Source organism: Cricetulus griseus, chromosome 7, assembly GCF_003668045.3.
Source record: "Cricetulus griseus strain 17A/GY chromosome 7, alternate assembly CriGri-PICRH-1.0, whole genome shotgun sequence".
Taxonomy (NCBI): domain Eukaryota; kingdom Metazoa; phylum Chordata; class Mammalia; order Rodentia; family Cricetidae; genus Cricetulus; species Cricetulus griseus.
The window spans coordinates 14,125,367-14,146,405 of NC_048600.1; the positions used below are offsets into that span (position 1 = coordinate 14,125,367).

At 42.2% G+C, this 21,039-nt stretch overlaps 2 protein-coding genes across 2 annotated transcripts in view; one reads left to right on the forward strand and one right to left on the reverse strand.

Moving 5' to 3' along the window:
• The window catches only part of Hadhb (hydroxyacyl-CoA dehydrogenase trifunctional multienzyme complex subunit beta), a 31,060-nt gene extending 27,359 nt beyond the window's left edge, over positions 1–3,701 (reverse strand). The window contains exon 1 of the mRNA XM_027424530.2: positions 3,581–3,701. The gene's annotated coding sequence lies outside the window, so the exon portion shown is untranslated. The remainder of the gene's footprint in view (positions 1–3,580) is intronic.
• A 226-nt stretch (positions 3,702–3,927) lies between these two features.
• The window catches only part of Hadha (hydroxyacyl-CoA dehydrogenase trifunctional multienzyme complex subunit alpha), a 31,588-nt gene continuing 14,476 nt past the window's right edge, over positions 3,928–21,039 (forward strand). Inside the window, exons 1-9 of the mRNA XM_027424529.2 lie at positions 3,928–4,085; positions 8,369–8,410; positions 9,013–9,083; positions 9,445–9,578; positions 10,891–11,029; positions 11,895–12,014; positions 13,959–14,061; positions 18,849–18,971; positions 19,390–19,508. Coding sequence (XP_027280330.1) covers positions 4,019–4,085; positions 8,369–8,410; positions 9,013–9,083; positions 9,445–9,578; positions 10,891–11,029; positions 11,895–12,014; positions 13,959–14,061; positions 18,849–18,971; positions 19,390–19,508 — 918 coding nt within the window. The 5' untranslated portion in view covers positions 3,928–4,018. The remainder of the gene's footprint in view (positions 4,086–8,368; positions 8,411–9,012; positions 9,084–9,444; positions 9,579–10,890; positions 11,030–11,894; positions 12,015–13,958; positions 14,062–18,848; positions 18,972–19,389; positions 19,509–21,039) is intronic.

The following is a 21,039-nucleotide window of genomic DNA, read 5'->3' on the forward strand; positions in this document are numbered from 1 at the left end:
GAGAAAGCCCTGAGTGAGTAAAGTCCTAAAACGAAGTGTATTGTTATCATCGACACAACCATGCCAAAGGCTCTGATGCCTTAACCCCGTAAGAGTGGCAACACCTGCCCTGGGGAGGCTCGGAGGGATGCCAAAGCTTTTCTTGGGGCAGGGCATGGAGAGGAGTCCAAATGTAATGAAGTGACCAGAGTGTGCAAAAGCCAGAAACCTCAGCTTTCTCCTCCTGGATGTTTATAGCCTGAGAATGTTTACCAACAGACACCTCCTACAGATACCTCCTACCCAGACGAGCTAACCCCTCCCCCAGTTCTGTACACAACAGTCATGATGAGGTTATAGTGGTAGATGTCACTTCAAAGGTATGCACACCCCACCTGACCCCAGCTTTTCTGTAGTTTGTCATTTCTTCAGTGTTCCTTATTTCTTCATTGCCTCACTGCCCCTAGACAAGGTTCCACAGGACCCACAGCAAACTCCTACAAGATGTCTTCTCCTCACCACATGAGTGCCATGGGCCTCCTTCCCAAATAAATGTTAATAAAATAATAATAGTTGTTATGTGGGAGGTAGTGAGCATGCACCACAGCACACATGTACAAGTCACTGGAAACCTGTGGAAGTTACAGCTTTCCTTCTACCAAGCAGTTCCATGATTCAAGTCAGGCCCTCTGGTGTGGTGGCAGGAGCTTTTACCCATGGAGCCACCTCACTGACCCAATGTCTTATCTTTTAAGCATGTTTTTACTTAAAAAGCAAGTAAGAAACTTAAGATTTACAAGGAGGGCTGTAGTGGCCAGCCTCCAAGCTGACCTCAGTATCTGTCTTTCTTGGTTCTTGTACTCTAGGTCTAACTGCCTCCCACACTGTACTGCTCTGTCAGAAGGGATGGCATGGCTTCTGAAACCAAGCTATGGAAAAGGCTGCAGCTTCTGGTCACTGGCTTCCTGGAGAGGCCTGTATACTTCCTGCCAACTGCCATATGAGTGAGTTTGGAAGCTGATACTCTGGCACAAGAAAGCCTTCAGGTGACAACCACCTGCCCAATGTGTGGACAACAACCTCCTAAGAAACTCCAAAGTCAGAACAACCCCGCCAAGTAGCACAGATTCTTGACCCTCAGAAATCATGACAATATCTATGACAAACATAATATATAATATGTTTAAAGCAAATGGAGGAAAGATGGCTTGATCAATAAATTTTCTGGGAAGTGACTAATCAGTTAGGAAAACACAAGGCCCATAGTTCATACCATAAGTTTAAAAAAATGCCATGTAGATAACAATTTAAAAACATTTAAAAATATAAAAATACCAGAGTGAAGCAAGATGGCACACACCTTTAATCCCAACACTTTAAGTAGAGGTGGTTCTCTATGACTTTAAAGACAGCCTGCTCTACACAGTAAGTTTTAGGCCAGCCAGAGAGCTACATAGTGAGACCCTGTCTCAAAACAAAAAGATCAGAGAAATGTGTGTGTACATGGAAGTGGGGGTCAGACTATATTATCTTATGGGATGGCTGACCTTTGTTGTCATTTACACAGCTTCAGAAACACAGAAATTTAAGCCAGGCGTTGGTGGCGCACGCCTTTAATCCCAGCACTTGGGAGGCAGAGGCAGGTGGATCTCTGGGAGTTCGAGACCAGCCTGGTCTAAAAGAGCTAGTTCCAGGACAGCCTCCAAAGCCAGAGAAACCCTGTCTTGAAAAACCAAAAAAATTAAAAATTAAAAAAAAAGAAATATAGAAATTTTAAAAAATAAAAAAAGAAATATAGAAATTTTGACAAAAAGGCATTCAATTGGAAATACCTGGGTAGAGCAGGTTGCATAGAGGCACAAGGGAAGAAAGAAGAGGGCCAGTAAAGCATAAAAAACCAAAATGGGGTGACTTAGCCAGTTACCACAAAAATCAAAGTTAAGAAGAGATTCCCACTGAAGTTCAAATCCTAGCTACACCTTAGCTGTAGGACTTTCAACAAGTTGCTTAACATTTCTGTTTCTGGACCTTCAGTGAAATGTAGACAATTTTAGAGTTGTGTAGAGAAGCTACTTTATGTGTTTGCTACTAGTAGGTGATGACAAACACACTTAGCTCTCCTCTATCTAAGCATTGAACTGAAGTGCTGAGGAGCAAAAAAAAACAAAAACACTTTTTTCTCTTGATGGAACTTAAAATTTCACTGAGAATGCAGGGAACAAAAAAAAATGTGCTTTAAATCAGGCATTAGCAAAATACAACCCAAAAGCCTCAATAAAGTAAGTGTTTTTTCTTTAATTTTTTTTTTTTAAGTACGATCAGGGAAGCCAGGAATCATACTAAGCAAGCTCTCTACCACTGAGATACATTCCTAGACCGTTTTTACATTTTCAAAGGCAAGCAAAAGGGTGGATGTGAGTGTGTGTCTCAGCAGTTGAGTTTGTGTTTAATATGCACAAGGGTCTGGGCTTCATCCCTAGCACAGCAAAAATCAAAGAGCTGCAAGCAACACAAAACAAAGACTGTATGACATAGCACAAAGTGGGCTCACAAAACAGAAACTACTTTCCTGTGTGGCCCTTTACAAAAAGTTTGCAACCACTGATCTAAATAAATGTTATGTGAAATCAGGTGCAGTAGAGAGCATTATTATATGGACAGAAGGACTCCTTTCTGCAATTTACTCCGAAGTGGTTGTCTAGTGTCAGCTTAGTTGGTGGTGTAAGACTTAGTCTGACTTGAGCTCTGAAACAGAAAGCTCCCTTCTTTCTTTCCTTAACAATTTCAGCCAGTTCTTGTTTCCTCTCTTGCAGAATAATCGGTTAACTAGTGAGTGCCGCTTCTGTCTGAATTCTGGGCTTGCCACACAAAAAGAAGAAATTGTATATCATCTTTCTGAGCCTGTCAAGTCTCCGCTAGGTGAAAATGATCGAAATGTGAGGATAGTGGGTATTAAACAAAATGGTGCAGTGCACCGGAAGCTGACGACTTTCTTTTGAAACCAATCCATTTACTTCAGCATCAACTTTCCAGGACCAAAACACAGAAAACAAGACACAGCCAGGCGACGGATGTGAAGAGCTGAACTCTCAATTAGAAGTAGACGCAAGGCTCTAGTCTAGTTCTACCACTTGTGGCTACCAGTTAACACTCTGACTCAACGACTATGGCTACTTTGGTGGGGATGCCCAGATGTCCGCCGGGTCCCCTTCTGAGTTAGAAAATGCCCGTGAACCCTGGATCACCAGGCAGGTGGGAGGACTGCCTCGCCTCCTTCCACACCCAAGGCTCGCACTTAATGACGAGTTCTCAATCTCAGCAGCCGCGGTACTGCCTAGACAGGTAAAGCAGGGGAAACGACAACGCTCTGACGCAGCCCAGCGTTCTGCAAACCCGAAGGCATACGTGGTAACGCGCAAACAGTTCGTAAACCCGAAGCGATACGTGGAGCCAGGCGACACCGCTGCTGCGAGCTACCCGCCGTCCGTCTGGAGTCGGTTGGCACAGGAGGCCTGGACCCCGCCTGCAGCCTGTCCGGCTCCTGTCCGCAGAAGCGGCCGCGGGGACGGGCGACAGGAGTCGGGAGGGAAGTGGGACCTACCTGCGGGAAAGTCAGAAGAAAGCCGAATAGCGCGCCGCCGCACCTCAGAGACGGAGAAAGCCGCCACTCCCAGCAAGGTCAAGTCCAGAATGACAAGCGCCCGCCCTCGCCGATGGGCGGCTCCCGCTCCGCGAGGACCCCTCTCACCCCGCCCGCGGCCTCCGCGGGACTTGCCGGCTGCCCTCTGAGCGCCTGAATAGAAAATCAGACACTCCGTCCTCTCCTCAGAGGTCCTCGGTCTTCCTTCAGAAAAATCATCCTTTCGGCCCGATTAGTTGGGAGCAAGAAGGAGGGTGAGAGGGCCAGCGGCAACTCAGAGCCTGCGTTTTAGTAAGGCAGTCCATCGGGCGCCCTGCCGGACAGGCTGAGAAAAGAAAAGTCCTCGGCCCCAGCGCCCCCGCTAGAAGAGCTTTCTACTTTAGTCCTCTTCTGCTCAAGATGGTGGCGTCACGGGCAATTGGCAGTCTCAGTCGCTTTTCTGCCTTCAGGATCCTCCGCTCCAGAGGTGAGCCTGGCTGAGGGCTCGGGAAGAGTCTCGGAGTGCCTGCAGGAACTGGGGCGGCGGGGAGCAGCGTTTGCCCCTCGCTGTCTCCCTGCCACCCCTTTCCCGGGACCCCTGGAAACGGGGGTTACTGTCCCGGGACCCCATTTCCGGTGTCCTTGCGAAGGGACTGTCACTCCCTCTTGCCCTACTCCGGCGGTGTCAGGCTCTCCCTGACTTTCCTGAGTCGTTTCCACTCAGTCTGGCACTTTGCGCCTGTCTCTCTGCCGTGGCCCTGCGCTCACGCCCCCTTGTTGTCCTGTCCTTAGTGATTATCTTGGCCCCGACCCTGGTAGGTCGGGAGGACTAAGACCCCTTCTGTCTCATCTTCGAGGTCACCTTAAGAGATCTGTCAAGTTTCTCGGTGGCATTGACTAGTCTTACAGATCACTGCCACTCCCCGGTCTCCACCGTCAAAACCATTTTTGCAGAGAGCTCAACTCTCGCACTTCCAATAATTCTGCTATGAATGTATAGAAAATTGAAACCGAAGTTCTTTAGCTTAGGGGAAGAAATATTTCTAAAATATGGGAAAACTTGATTTTTTTTTTTTGAGGAACGAAGTATTAGATCCTTTTAAGAACTATTTCTAGCCGGGCGTTGGTGGCGCATGCCTTTAATCCCAGCGGTTGGGAGGCAGAGGGAGACAGATGTCTGTGAGTTCTAAGCCAGCCTGGTCTACACAGTGAGTTCCAGCGGATGCCCCGTGGGGCTCTATGAACTTGGATTCTTCCTCTTCAGACTGGTAGTGAGAGGGTTAAAGGGGTGGTGGTAGAAAAACGCCCTTTCCCTAGACTTCCCAAATCTGCAAGGGCTAATGTAACTTTAATTTATTGCATATTGCATATCATATTTGATACCGGTTACTTTGAGACTTTAATTTTCCTCACAAAAAGTGTACCATGTATAATTTACCTTTTTCTTCCTTACCAAGACATTTAATTAAGCTAATTAGTTGAATCTTTTTCTAGTTTTTGTTTTGTTTTTGTTTTTCAAAAAAGGGTTTCAGGGTCCTGGCTGCCCTGGAACTCACTTTGTAACTAGGCTGGCCTTGAACTCACTGAGATCAGCCTGCCTCTGCCTCCCGAGTGCTGGGATTAAAGGCCTGCACCACCACCACTTTTTTTTAATCCACACACATAGATTGCATATAACAGCCAAAACTACCACATTACCAACACTGGAGTGGTAACCGGGTCCCATGTGTTTTCTAGTCACTAGCTAGCTGTGTGACTTTGGCCAAGTGCTTTAATCTAAATGGGCGTTCTCATCTATAAAATGAATGAGAGTGATTTTTTCTTTGGCAGGAGAAGTTGTGTGGTGGTGCAATTAAAGTCACTAAATATGGACTGTAGGTTAAATCTGTCTTTTACCTTCTGGTGACCTTGGGAATTAATTTCAGTATCTTTTTCTCATTGGTAAAATGGAGTCAATTACATGTAAGTCTAAAGAAGTTACATTAGGTATAAAACAGCTTATCATGGGAATAAGTTCTCAATAAATGTTATTGACTCTTCACTGCTTGAAGTAATGATTTTATAAAGCTGAGAATTTTTAATCTATCCGTTTTACATAGGTGATGAAGAGCTAACAGCCAGATTTTCCTATACTCCTACATAGAAACATATACATTAATACATTAACTGTATTATGTTTTCATTAAGAAAGTGTAGTCAGTAGGAAAGTCGATTTAAAATTAGCTGCACAGGGCTGGAGAGATGGCTCAGCCATTAAAGGGTAGGCTCACAACCAAAAAATTAGCTGCACACCTGATTTTCTGTTTATCGTCTAGACTCAACAGGTCAGTCCTTGACCCTGAGAGTGTGTGCAGGCATTACCAATGAACTATGGCATTTCCTGGAGAAAGAGTAAACCTTCTGATTATTGAAGTTTCAGAACATTTCTGCTGTAAACATAGTACTATCATTCTAGTATGACTATCAAATAAAAAACTCACAAATTGACCTTCCTATCTGTTTAATTCCTATTTCTCCTAATTCTCAAGTGTGTAAGTGATAGTAGAAGAATTTTACAGGAAATGAAAGGCAGTTATTAGGTATTTGTGGTATTTTTAAATCTGACTCACTTCTTGATCCATCCATTCCTTGTACCGGGATTGGATTTTGAAAAAGCTATAAATTACTATAAACTAAAGTAACATTTTCAAAGTTGTGTCAGCATAATTCAACTTTTTCCACTGATTATAGTTTTATGTGATCTTGTAGCTATTTTCTTGAGTTACGTATGAAGATGATTAAAAAGTAGGGCAAAGGTTTCACTTTTGCTGGCACTGGAAATATAGGCTAAAGTTCACACCGAGGTAGAGTAAACTTTGCTGTTAGGCTTGGGTAAGGCTGGATTCCAGAAGCAAAGCTACTGGGTACTTCGGCTTGATTAAATTGACTGTGGTTAGGAATCTTTTTCAACATGTTTGTGCATTTACTGTTCCTTCTCTTTGCTTTTTGTCTCTGCTGATTGAGAAGAGGTTTGTATAAGTGTGTGGGAGTGTATTTACTCCAAAGAGGGGTTAGTGGGCAAGAATTAAAATGGCTTAAATAATAGGTTAATGAGCACCAACTCTCTCTCTCTCTCTCTCTCTCTCTCTCTCTCTCTCTCTCTCTCACACACACACACACACACACACACACACACACACACACACACTTACTTACACTTTAGAGACAAGATCTCACTAAATAGATCTGGCTGGCTGGCTCTTAATGATCCACCTACCTCTGCCCCCTGAGGTGTGCTACCACACCAGCTTTCATCAACAACCTTTAAAGCACAAATATTTGTTTTTTTAAGATTGACTCTGCCATGAGTGGTGACAAGCACCTGTGATCCCAGCATTCCTTGTAGGGTTGGGCTGCTTGCCAAAGACATCCAGTGAGAAAAATGGTGATTAGAACCACAATGGCTGGGGTCACATGATTTGATCTCTTTGTGGTTACGCTGAGAACCTAAACAAGTTGGATGATGAGAATCAACTAATAAGCAACAGTGGACCGCATCTGGATTTTGTTACCAAAGATTGGGAATATTAGTGGTGGAATGCAGTATAGAGATTTTTCAGTTAGGAATGCTTAAACCAGCAAAGTGTGACATGGAATGTTTCCTTTGTAGCAGCCAGTGGTTGCACCTTGATTTAATGTTTTGTTTAAGACAAGGTCTCAGTATGTAGCCCTGGCTGGCCTGGAACTTGCTATGTGGACCAGGCTGGCATCAAATTCAGAGATCCTCCTGCCTCTGCCTCCTGAATGTTGGGATTCAGTGTATGCACTACCACATCTAGTGGCCTTTTTTATTTCTTGGTTTTTAAGGTTTATTTTTATTTATGTGTTGAAGTGCAGTTGTTTTGTTTATTTTATTTTATTTTTGAGGCATGCTTTCACTAGCTGGCCTAGAAATCACAGCAACCCATCTGCCTTTGCCTCCCCAGTGCCCAGTTATAGTGGTCAGAGGTCCTTAGTGGGTCCTAGGCCAAGGATACATAGTTCTGTGGTAAAGTGTTTGCCTAGCATACATAGGCCTGGGCTTAATCCCTCGTGGGGAGCTAACAAGGGAACTACCAAAATGGGTTGACAGGTGTTAACAGGGCTCGCTCTGTTCTTTCTGAAAGTCCTGAGGAAAAGCCATTGCCTTGCCTTTTCTAGTTTCTGGAGACAACCTGTGGTCTCTGCTTGTGCTATCTCCTTCCTTTAGCAATGTGGAGCCAGGTCATGGTCACGTGTCTCTGATTTTCTTTGTGATTTAATAATTAGATAATCCATGATACTTTTCCCATATTAAGATCAATCTTTATTCCATTTTCAGTCTTAGCCTTTGTCATGTAACATAAAACATTCAGTGATATGTCCTCTTTTTTTTTTTTCTGGGGGAGGGGATCCTCTCCCTACCTTACTATCTATCTAGATAATCATTTGACATAATTAAAATGAGAAAGGTAGCTGGGCGTTGGTAGCATACGCCTTTAATCCCAGCAATCCGAAGGCAATGGCAGGTGGATCTCTGTGAGTTTGAGACCAGCCTAGTCTACAAGAGCTATTTCCAAAGCCACAGAGAAACCCTGTCTCGAAAAAAAAAAAAAAAAAAAAGAGGGGGTAATGGAGTAACCACATAATGGCCGAGAATACATTATTTTGACTTGGGTTTTATTGGTATAAATTCTAGTTCTGCTGATCTGACAGATATTACAGAAATTCTGTTTCACAAAATGATGTTTTTGAAACACTGTTTCCTTGCAGGCTGTATTTGCCGAAGCTTTACAGTATCTTCTGCTTTGCTGAGTAAGTTGACAGTCTTGCTTATATACTTAACATTGCTTTTTATACTTTTATTTTGAAGTTATAATATGTAACATCCTATCCTCCATTCAGTTTCCTCCCTCCAACTTTTCCCAGAACCCCTCTTGCTCTCTCTCAAATTTCATGGCCTCCTTGTCATTATTATTGTATATATATATGCATATCACTAAGTATGTGTATTTGCATGTGTATCCCTGAATATGTGTGTGCATATATGTACATACATATATATCCCAATATGTATGTATGTGTAATATCTCTAAATATATGTGTGTGTGTGTGTGTGTGTGTGTGTGTGTGTGTGTATGTATATCCCTAAATACATATGTGCATATAAATATAACAACAAAGACAAAGAGGCCATGAATTTGAGAGAGCAAGGGAAGTATATGGGAGAGGTTGGAGGGAGCAAAGTGAATGGGGGAATGTGTGTGTGTGTGTGTGCGCGAGCGTGTGCGTGCACCCTAAAATACAACCTGCTCAATACAGATAGTGGTGCTTGTATGTATATGATCTTAACATCACTTTGTAGACCTATTTTATAATAAGCATGTTTAGAAACAAATTTGTCTTCTCTTTTTTAGCCAGAACCCATATTAATTATGGAGTCAAAGGGGATGTGGCGGTTGTTCGGATTAACTCGCCCAATTCAAAGGTACCTAACACTGTTGACTTTCAGAGAGTTTTGATCTATCTGTGTTTTGGTTTTGTTTTCTTCCCTTTCTTTTTTTTTTTTGTTTTTGTTTTTCTTTTTCTTTTTCTTTTTCAAGACAGAGTTTTTCTCTGTAGCTTTGGAGCCTGTCCTGGAACTTGATCTGTAGACCAGATGGCCTTGAACTCACAGAAATCCACCTGCGTCTGCCTCCGCCTCCTGAGTGCTGGAATTAAAGGCGTGTGCCACCAATGCCCGTCCCTTTTCTTAAAGTATATGTCTGCTACATAAACATATTTGACAGTGGCCATGTTTATGTGAGACTTCTAGTTTAAACCCTTAGATGTAGCTGTTTCTCTTATAGGTAAATACATTGAATAAAGAAGTACAATCAGAGTTTATAGAAGTTATGAATGAAATCTGGGCCAATGACCAAATCAGAAGTGCAGTCCTTATCTCATCAAAACCCGGCTGCTTTGTTGCAGGTGCTGATATCAAGTAAGTTTTTCTTGATTAATTACATATTTTTGTTTGTTTGTTTGTATTTTGGTTTTTCAAGACAGGGTTTCTTAGTGTAACTTTGGAGCCTGTTCTGGCTTTTGCTCTGCAGACCAGACTGGCCTTGAACTCAGAGAGATCCGCCTGCCCCTGCCTCCCGAATTCTGAGAGTAAAGGCGTGCACCACCACAGCCTAATTACATATTTTAAATAATACCTTCTTTAAAAGAAGATAGAAGTAAATTCTCTGAAAACTTGTCTTTTGAGGTTATTTTCTGGGGTGGGATAAAGCTGATGAAATAAAGGGACTTGTTGCTTCAGTTGTAGGTGACTAAATACAGCCTTTTCTTAATTAGCTAAGCCCAGTTTCCATTAATTGACCAGCAAACTGTAAGAATCTGGTGGAAATCCCAGTTGGTATAGCTGCTTTGGAGCACGGTTTGTCAGTATTTAGTAAAATCAAACATTCAAGGGCTGGCGGGTGGTGGCGGTGCATGCCTTTAATCCCAGCACTCGGGAGGCAGAGGCAGGCAGATCTCTGTGAGTTCAAGACCAGTGTGGTCTACAAGAGCTAGTTCCAGGACAGCCTCCAAAGCCACAGAGAAACCCTCTCTCGAAAAAACAAAAGAAAAATTCAAGGGCTGGGGAGATGGCTCAGTGGGTAAAATACCTGCTGCTAGGACAGGAATCCCAGGATCCACATAAAAGCTGGGGATAGTGAGTTTGATGAATCACCTTGTCCCAAAAAATAACAAGTGAAGAAGCCATCTGATGCTGGCCTCCACATGTGCCTGCACAGGTGAGCAAATGTGCAGACATGCACGCACACATGCAGGCACATGCTGGGAGGTGGGGGACATGACAACATATGTTCCAGCCACATACTCTTGTCTAGGTTTATATACTAAAGAAATCTTACTGTCTATTCATAAAGATCTGGGTGGAAGAAAAGTCAGGCCTGTCTAGGTAGAGATAATGAAGCCTTTGAAACAAGCTGCAAGTCAGTGGGATAACAGGTAGGCAAAGACTACAGACTAGCTTAAAGAGATTAGCTAGATACAGAACATAACCTTAGAACTGTCTGATCTGACAGTGAAAATATTTACCAGGTGATGTTCTTGTTAGAGCTTTGTGGTCAATGATTTGTTATGGAAGCAAAATAAATTTTGCAACATGTTCCAATTTATGTTTGAAGACTCATTGCCAAATATTGATATATGCTGAGACAAGTATATAGAGAGTGAAGTATTATACAAAATAGGGTACAGTTTCATCTCTCCTTTTGTGTTGTTCTTTTTTGTGGCTACTACAGCATGCTAGCCTCTTGTACAACCCCCCAAGAAGCAACACGAATATCACAGGAAGGACAGAGAATATTTGAGAAACTTGAAAAGTCCCCAAAGCCCGTGGTAGCCGCCATCAGTGGATCCTGCTTGGGAGGAGGACTTGAGGTATGGTGTATTCCAGAGCTGTACAGACACTGTCCCGCTCATCTTTAGGCTAGTGTTTCTCCTGCAGAAAAGTGTCCCAAGTAGAATCAGCTTTATTTTAGCTGTCAAACATCTAAAGGGGTTTAATTCTTAATTCATGACAAGCCCCAAGTGCGTGGAACAAAAGAACCAAGAAGTGCTGTTTCCATTTACAGCTGGGATTTGAACTGCACCTATGAAGTCTTTCTCATGTCTGAATACCTGGTTCAGGTTCACAGGACAAAGATTCTGAAGTGTGACCTGTGTTCCTGTTCTTTTTTTTTTTTTTTTTTTTTTTTTTTAAGTTTCTCTTTAGTTTTTTGAGACAGGGTCTCTCAGTCTAGCTTTGGTTGTCCTGGAACTCACTCCATAGACCAGGCTGGCCTTGAACTCACAGAGATCGCCTGCCTCTGCCTTCCCAGTGCTGGGACAAAAGGCGTGCGCCACCACCACCTGGCCATGTTCATGTCCTTAAGTCAGGTGAAGACCTTCAAAGTATAACATATGTTTAAGTCTTGTGGGAGAGAGTTTCTTCTGAATAGTAAAGATGATAAAATTGAAGAAAAGAGATTCTTTTTGGTTTTGTTTTTTGAGACAGGATCTCATTCTATAGAACAGGGTGGCCTCGAACTCTTCAGAAGATTTTTAACCTGGAAAAGGGTTAATAAATTATGAAAATTGGTAGAAAAGGTAAGTGGTAGAGTACCAAATGTCAGCCTAATGAATCATGGTTTATTTTGTTGTACATTCCTGCTTTATGAATAATAATCTTTAGACCTGTCAGCCTAGGTGCTAAAATGTTAGTTATATTTTCTAACATTCTAATTTTTCTTTGGTTTCTTTGAAGCTTGCCATAGCATGCCAATACAGAATAGCAACAAAAGACAGAAAAACAGTATTAGGTGTCCCTGAAGTGTTGCTGGGACTCTTACCAGGAGCTGGAGGTACTCAGAGACTGCCCAAAATGGTGAGTTTAACAATCCCCCAACACCATGACCTTGAGCTGTACATAAACACCCCTTTAGATTACTCCATCTTGTACAAAGTACATAATATAGACATTCTCTGTAGGATTCAGAAACCAAGTAAGTTAGGAGTATAGAGGATCATTGAGAGATTTTTTTTCCCTGATCTCTATTTTTTCAGTTCTACAGACTTATTGATAAAACGTAAAGATGATAAGCCTTGCTTTTCCAGGACATTAATTTGTTCCTCTTCTCCCGGTATCTCTTTAATAGTTTTTCAAAGCCATGGGTCATAATTCATGATAAGTTTGAAATAGAGCTTTCCCACCATTCTCTGATTTAGACCATGTGTTAAAAGGACTCAAAACAATGCAGCAAGATTTTGAATTTCTAAGGAAAGGAGGAGAGTCAACCCTGGAAGCTGCAGAGAAATTTCATATCAAACCATAGGGCAGAAAGCCTCCCAGTGTCTAGCACTATAGATTCCTCAATAAAGAGGGCTCAGTAGAGCAACTGTGCCAAGAAGTTCATATAAGTGTGAGTGGGGAAAGGAAGGTTTTGTTTCATTTGGTTTGTTTGATTTTGGCTTTATAAGTTTCATCCTGCAGCCTAGACTGGCCTCAAACTCTTGGCTACCCCCCTGCCTCACCCTCCTGAGTGCTGGAATAACATATACCAAAATTAATAATACACATTTCTCTTTAAGAATGGTCTAGAAAATGTCTTGACATAAAAATTGGTTGAATTTTATTTACTTATGCTGCCAAGAGTTCTTTCATTCTTGTTTTGATTGTGTTTTGTTGGTATTGTTGGTTTTTGTTTGTTTGTTTTTAAGCCAGGGTCTCTCTGTGTAGTCCTGACTGTCCTGGAACTCCTATGTAGATCAGGTTGGCCTAGATCTCACAGAGATCCTCTTGCCTCTACCTCCTGAGTGCTGGGATTAAGGATGTGTACCTCCACACTTAGCTGTTTTTGGTTGGTTTGGTTTTGGGGTTTTTATTGTTTTATTCTGAGTCAGGGTCTTCTCTGCAGCTAAGACAGGCTTTGAATCTACACCATTCTCCTGTGTCAGCATTCCAAGATCTGAGATTATAGAACAAACTATATACCTGGCTAGAAGTCAGTTTTCTAGAATTCTGTATCAGTTGAGCTGCATTGTTAAACTCAAACTTCCTTGTAAAAATATCAGGTTTTCCGAGCTCAGAGTCTGCACTATTTGGGGGCGGGGGAAAGATGCTAAGAATTGAACCTATGGTCTTATGCATGTCAAGCAAGCACTCCATCTCTGAGCTACATCCTCAGCTCTAGAGTTTTAAATACTATACAAATGATAGAAAACAAATTGACAATGGCACAGTCTACAGTTTTAGTTCATGTAAAATGAATTCTCCACTTCATCAACTCATTATGTTATTGAATTTAAAAGATAGCATAAAGGCATTTTTTTTTTTTTTGTGGTTTTTCGAGATAGGGTGTCTCTGTGGCTTCCTGAAACTAGCTCTTGTAGACCAGGCTGGTCTCAAACTCACAGAGATCCGCCTGCCTCTGCCTCCCGAGTGCTGGGATTAAAGGCGTGCGCCACCAACGCCCGGCCATTTTTTTTCTTCAGTATATAAAATTTAATTTACTGATAAAAGAACATAAAACAGGTTTGACTTTTCTCCTTTTTTTTTTTTTTTTTTTAGAAAACATTGTCATGTTTATTTGTTTATATTGGGTGTTCATGCACACATGTGGCATGATGCACATGTGGAGGTCAGGTCACCTTTCAGTAGTCAGTTCTCTCTTGCCATGAGAATCCCAAGAATGACATTTGGGTGTCAGCCTTGACAGCAAGCACCTTTACCCTCAGAGCTCCTCACCAGCCCCACTCATCTTCTACAGTTTGCTGACTTGTAAACTAACGTCCACCCTCATTTCCCTCTGTGCTCTGGCTTGAATGTTAGGTGGGTGTGCCGGCTGCATTTGATATGATGCTGACTGGTAGAAACATTCGTGCAGACAGAGCCAAGAAAATGGGATTGGTTGACCAGTTGGTGGAACCCCTGGGTAAGTGCTAGCATGACTCAGAATTGGGTCCTATAGATTTGCTTGTTTCCTGAAGGATCTGCTCTCTTGAATATTAGGATGAAATTTAAAACTCTTAAGAACCAAGTAACAGTCTTTGAGGAGTGACATTTTCTAAGAGCTAACACTAAATCATTTTCACCTCCACCCTGGTTTCTATTTATTTTACTGATTATTTAGATACCAAGAATATAGGAATCAGTTCTGTTATTAGTGTTTAGTTATAAATTACCTGTAGAACTGTCCATGTATAAGCCTCCTTCAGTCCCTGTTGGGAGGTTCTTTGTTTCATTTGTTGTTTTTATTTTTGTTTGGAATGTGTGTGATCAAACCAGGGTCTTCTGCACGCTGGGCCAGTACTCTACTACTGAGCTACATCCCCTCCCTGTGTTTTAATAATACAGGAAACAGACAACCTCAAAATGTTAACATACGGTATCTACTTATGTGCTACTTTCATGCAATTTCTGTTGGCTGTAGAAACCTCTGAAATGTACATTTGTCACCTCCTGTTATTTCTTAAATATCAGCATTAAGTTATTACTTAAGACTCAGTGTGGTGGTTCACACTGAGTGCCTTTAATCCAGCATTTAGAAGATTGAGACAAATGAACCATGAGTTTGAGCCACCTTGGGCCACGTAACATAGAAAGTTCTAAGCCAGAACTACCTAGTGAGACCCTACCTCAGAAAAACAAGCAGGAGCTATTGAGATGGCTCAGTGGGTAAAGGCACCTGCCACCAAGCCCAAAGACCTGAGTTTGATCTCTAGGATCCACGTAGTGGAAGAAAAGAGCTGATTCCTACTAGCTATCTTATGGCCTCTTCACACTCATTGTGGCATGCATCTGTCCCCAACACACACATACTCAAATAAAATGTAAGCGATGACAGAAAGGTTTGTATATCCAAATTCAAGGTAGTATTTTACTTACTTTAAAGTTACTTATGGAATTTTTCAGTTTTCAATAAACGCTTTGCTTTAACATACGTAGTTATGTAAATGCCACCATAGTTAAAACAGTTCTAATATGCAGCTTTTTGTCCCTCCTTTCATTTAGTATAATGCTTTTGAAAAGCATTGTTGCTGTTGCATAGGTCTATAAATAGCACACCATCAGAGTCATCTCCCCAGATTGATGTTCTTAATTTTTCAGCACTGGTTTATGTTACTTGGTGAACATTAGCATTTATTCCTAGGTATTTCATAGTTTTAAGCCAATATGCTTTGCCTGTAATTAAATACTTATTTATAAAAATTAATTGATTTAGGGGCATGGACCTTAGGTCTTGTGAGTTTAATATGCTCATTAAACTGAGTACCTAGTGGAAGCATAGCTGTTGGTTTATCCTGAGTGCCAGTTCAAGCATAGCTGTCAGTTTGTCCTGAATGCCCATTATCAAGTTGAAGATGTGCCCTTTTTCTCACAGTTTGATAAGAGCAAGTATAATTTTGTTAAATGCCTTCTTGGTTTTTATTAAGGTATTTGTGTGATTTGTTTGTTTTCTTTTTTAGTCTTTTTGTAATGTCAATCATACTGGATTTTTTTTTTTTTTCCTATTGAGCTAGCCTTTGCCCGTGGAATAAACTCCACTTAGATATAATACATTATCCTTTTTACAAACTGCTGGCTTGATGACCAAAAATTTGTAAGTGATTTTTATGCCTGGCAAAGAGAATTAATGGTCTCATGGATAATTATGTTTTCTTATATTTGTATGGTGTTAGTATTAAGGCAGTGCTGGCCTCATAAAATGAGTTGTAGAGTTTTCCTTTCTCTTGTTTTCTAGAAATTTTTGTGTAGAATTTGTATTTCTTCTTACTTAAGTACCTAATATACTTAACCATAAAGTCATATATGAGTTGGAGGGTTGCTGTCTTTTGTTTTCTTTTGTTTTCTTTTTTGTCCTGGCTAAGATGGTTTTAGGGTTTGTTTTGGTTTTCTTTGTTGTTTATTTTTTTGTTTTCTTAGATTTATTTTATGAGTGTTTTGCTTGTATGTATTTCTGTGTACATGTATGACTGGTGCCCACAGGGGTCAGAAGAGAGCATTGGATCTCATGCATCTGGAGTTATAGACAGTTGTGAACTGCCATGTGAGTGTTGGGAATTGAACCTGGTTCCTCTGTTAAAAAAAAAAAAAAACCAAAACAAGTGCTCTTAACCACTGAGCCAACTCTCCAGCCCCTTGTTCTTATTTTTTAAGGTTTTATTTATTTGTGTGTGTGTGTGTGTGTGTGTGTGTGTGTGTGTGTGTGTGTGTGTATCTATGTATGAGTATGCCCATCATGTGTGTGCAGGTGCCTTTGGAGGCCAGAAGAGGGCATTGGCTCCCATGAAGCCAGAGTTACAGGAGGTTGTGAGGGGTCCCCTGACTTCTGAGGAAGCCTTGAGCAGCCTTTATGGAGCCTGGCAGATGGTTTGGAAGTAGGGGAAAGTGTCTTTAAGATTCTTTTCTTTTTTTCTTAGTACAGCTAATGCCCTGAGGTAAAGAGACCTAGGACAGAAAGTACATGGACTAGGAATAGAATGTGTGTGAGAACATAGCCAGCACAGGAGACCTGTGTCCTTGTCTGTGCCTTCCTCAAGGACTGTGGTGTATTGGCCACACTCCTAGTGTGGTATAAGGAAGGCAGTATTTCCCATGACATATTCCCTCAGGGAATATCCTTACCCTCAGGGAGTACCTCAGCTGGTCATTGTTCTTTGCCTAATAGGATGACCTTCATTCCTAACAGGTGTGGGCCACCAGCTGTTCTGTGGTGGCATTCTGTAGTGGTCTTTCCTGGCCTTAGATAGTTCTTTTGGTGGATGTGCTGAACAGTGCTAGCCAAAGCTGAGGAGCCCTCAGGGTAGACCTGCTGCGTGTCACATGCTCAGCAGCATTCTGAGTACGGAGTCTGGTGGCCTTGGCTGCCCTGACAGATCGTGATGCTGCTGACTCTCTGCATTCTCTGAGTTTTGGCCATTTTGAAGTTAAAGGTTTAGTTCTGGTTCCCCCTTCTCACTCGGGTTCAGACAGGACAGCCGTCTTACTAGAGGAGTAGTTCTACATTTGTAGTAAGCACTTGCTCTTGAGATTTTGTTCCCTGAGTACTTCAGGAGTGCGGACTCCTTTTTCATGCAGACTTTCAGTGGAGAGCCTGGATGGTGTCAGTTTTCTTAGTCCTATAATTTCTGTTCTTTGATTTCTCAGCTTCGCCATTTCTTGTTTGTTTGCTTTTGGGGTGCTAAGGATGGAGCCAAGTCTCATACATGTTAATCATATACCATTGAACTACGCACATAATCTAATTCCTGCTTCCAGCAGGTTCATAAATTGACAGATGTCATAAATGGGAAGTCAGTGGCTGTCTTAGTTAGGGTCACTATTACTGTGATGAAATACTATGACCAAAAAAAAACTTGGTGAGGAAAGGGTTTATTTCTCTGATATTTCCATATAACAGTTCATCATCAGAAGCAATGAGGGGGCGGTGGTGGTACACGCCTTTAATCCCAGCACTCGGGAGGCAGGGGCAGATGGATCCCTGTGAGTTCAAGACCTGCCTGGTCTACAAGAGTTAGTTCCAGGACAGCCTCTAAAGCCACAGAGAAACCCTGTCTAGATAAAACAAAAACAAACACAAACAAACAAAAACAGCAGCAGTGAGGACAGGAACACATACAGGGCAGGATCTGGGAGGCCAGTACTGTTGCAGAGGCCATGGAGGGGTGCTGCTTACTGACTTGCTCCCTATGGCTTGCTCAGACTCCATTCTTAGAGATCCCAGGACCACAAGCCCATGGATGGCTTCACCCATAATGGGCTGGGCCCTCCCCCATCAGTCACTAATTAAGAAAATGTCCTACAGGCTTTTCTTACAGCCCCATCTTATGGAAGCATTTTCTTGAGGTTCCCTCTTCTCCAATGACTTTTTTTGGTTTTTTGAGACAGGGTTTCTCTGTGTAGCTTTGGAGCCTATCCTGGCACTCACTCTGGAGACCAGGCTGGCCTCGAACTCACAGAGATCCTCCTGCCTCTGCCTCCCGAGTGCTGGGATTAAAGGCGTGCGCCACCACCGTCTGGCTTTTCCAGTGACTTTTGCTTATGCTCAGTTGACATAAAACTGGCCAGCATAGTTACATATTATTGCAAGCCTCCTTCTGTAGACAGGTATTTTGTGGACCAGAGACCCCACCACCTTTCTGGACCAGCCCTTTGAGCTGCTCACTGCTGTTCCATCAGAAATACTGACTTTGTTCCTTTCTTCTGATCTGTTCTTTGTGACCCCAAAGGTCTAAAGTCTTAACTTTCCTCCTAGTAGTATCCTTTGGCTGGAGCCAAGTCCAGTGGTCAGTCTACACCCCAAAGATTATGACACACCAGAGAACAGAGTGACCAACCATGGCCTAAGATAGGCTGTTCCCTGTCTAGAACTCTAGGTCTCAGGTTTCTGCTGCACCTTTACAAATAATTTTACAGTTTACTCAGGGTTTTTTTTTTGGTTTTGGGTTTTTTTTTTTTTTTTTTTTTTTTGTAGTTTTGCAGTAGGAATCTAGGCCACACAAGACCCACTCAATCTGCAGAAGTAGAAGATAGATTGACAATGTTTGGGGCCTTTCTTACACTCAGAGCCCATTGTTGCACCTTTGTTCACAATTGTTTCCAGGGTTCCCACAGAGCTTACCCTCTAGTATGAAAGGGGCTTCCTCTGCCTAGGGCTGGTTCAAGCTTGACTTACATTCCAGTCCTTGAAATCATTTTGTTGTTATTTTGTTTGCATAGGACCAGGAGTAAAACCTCCAGAGGAAAGGACAATTGAATACCTGGAAGAAGTTGCAATTACTTTTGCCAAAGGCCTGGCTGATCGGAAGGTCTCTACCAAGCCAAGCAAAGGCCTGATAGACAGTAAGTGTCTGTTAGCAGCACACAGCAGGGCTTCTTCCTGCCTGAGCTTTACCTGGATTCAGAATGAACCTGCCCTAGGCTGTGAGAGACTCTGTGCTGTGCTGTATGAAGTCAGCCTCAAAGAGCACAACTCTGCCTCATGGTCAAATCCTTAACCTTATACTAACTGCTAAAGCCATTGTTTAAAGGCTTGTTATTTTGGAAACCTTTAAATCTTAATATAAAAATAGATTATAATAGTGTAATAAAGCTGCAAGTCCCCAGACCAGGTCAGATAACTGAAGCACGTTAAGACAGCGCAGTGTAGAGGTTGGCAATTACATTGTGTTCTTCACATGGCTAGACTGGAGTGTGCAGAACAAATGGACAAGGAAGCCCTGGTTTGTCAGTGAATATCTAACCACATTTTACCTTACAGAGCTGACGTCATATGCCATGACTATTCCATTTGTCAGACAACAGATTTACAAAACAGTGGAAGAAAAAGTGAAAAAGCAGACCAAAGGCCTTTATCCTGCACCTCTGAAAATAATTGATGTGAGTCTGCCCTGTGTGCCCACCCCCCTTTCCATATTCCTTCCTCTTACATGGAGCAGTGCTCTTTGTTGTGATTCTGAACAATGTATGCCAGGACTTATTGTCTGTGTGTTTGCTTGTTTCATTTTGTTTTGTTTTTTGAAACAGGGTTTTTCTGTGTAGGCCTGGTTGTTCAGGCTGGCCTCAAACTCACAGAGATCCACCTGCCTCTGACTCCCAAGTGCTGGGATTAAAGGTGTGCACCACTATGTTCAGCTAATGATAATTTTTTAAAAAAGACATTCCTGGGGTTAGAGGGATGTCTCAGTGGTAAGACCACTGGCTGCTCTCCCAGAGGTCCTGAGTCCCAGCAACTACATGGTGGCTCACAACTGTCCATGGTGGGATCTGATGCCCTCTTCTGGCATAAAGAATGCAGAGCTACATAGAGACCCTATCTTTAAAAACACACACACACACACAAGCCAGGTGTAGTTTATACATGTAATCCTAGGACTCTGAGAGGCAAGCAGATGTCTGAGTTCAAGGCCAGCCTGGTCTACATAGGAAACACAGGACAACCAGAGCTACATAGAGAGACTGTGTCTCAAACAAAACAACCAAAAAAACTGGTGGATGGATCCATTGCATAGTATATTTCAAGTAGAAGACAGGAGACTACTGAAATATGAAACATGGGCTAAGGATGTTGCTCTGGCAGAAGCTTTGTCCGGCTTGTAGAAGTCTCTAGATTCAGTTCCCAGCATTGTAGAAAAGGAATGTGAAATATGACACACACATCTGCTTTCATCTTAATGTCTGGGCTGGAGAAATTAAATACGTGTGGTAAGGCAGCTAGCCATACCAGATATGAACCAGCAGGCAGTTAAGGCCTGGTAATGAGTGCAGAGAGGAAGGGACAGTCAGTGAGATGAGATAGAGGCTCGTAGGATCTGATCTGAGAAGGGAGAGTCAGGTCAGGCAGGATGGACGGCATCATGCTGTTCAGGGAGCATTTAGTGAGACCCACTTTTAAAAGTAAACAGTTAAATGTCAGTCTCAGGCAGAAGTTAGATTTGACAAGGTCAGCAACAGTGAATTAATCAGTTTTACCTTGCCCTGTGCTTTTAGTCATTTTCATGGTAGTGGGTCAAAGAGGATTAGGAGTTAGAATAGAGCCTGCTGTCTTTTTTTTTTTTTTTTTAAAGATTCATTTATTTATTATGTATACAACATTCTGCCTCCATGTATGTCTGCACACCAGAAGAGGGCACCAGATCTCATTACAGATGGTTGTGAGCCACTGTGTAGTTGCTGGGAATTGAACTTGGATCTCTGGAAGAGTAGTTCATGCTCTTAACCTCTATGCCATCTCTCCAGCCCCACCTGCTGTCTTTTTACGTTTGAGTAAGACTCTGAAATACAATTAAGGAAAAATAGAATGGCGTAAGAAGCTTGCCAAAGAGAGGGATGATGAGTTTAGATATGACAGGACATCCAGGTTTAATGAATTTGGGGTTTGTTTTGTTTCAGGTCATATGTATAAATTGTG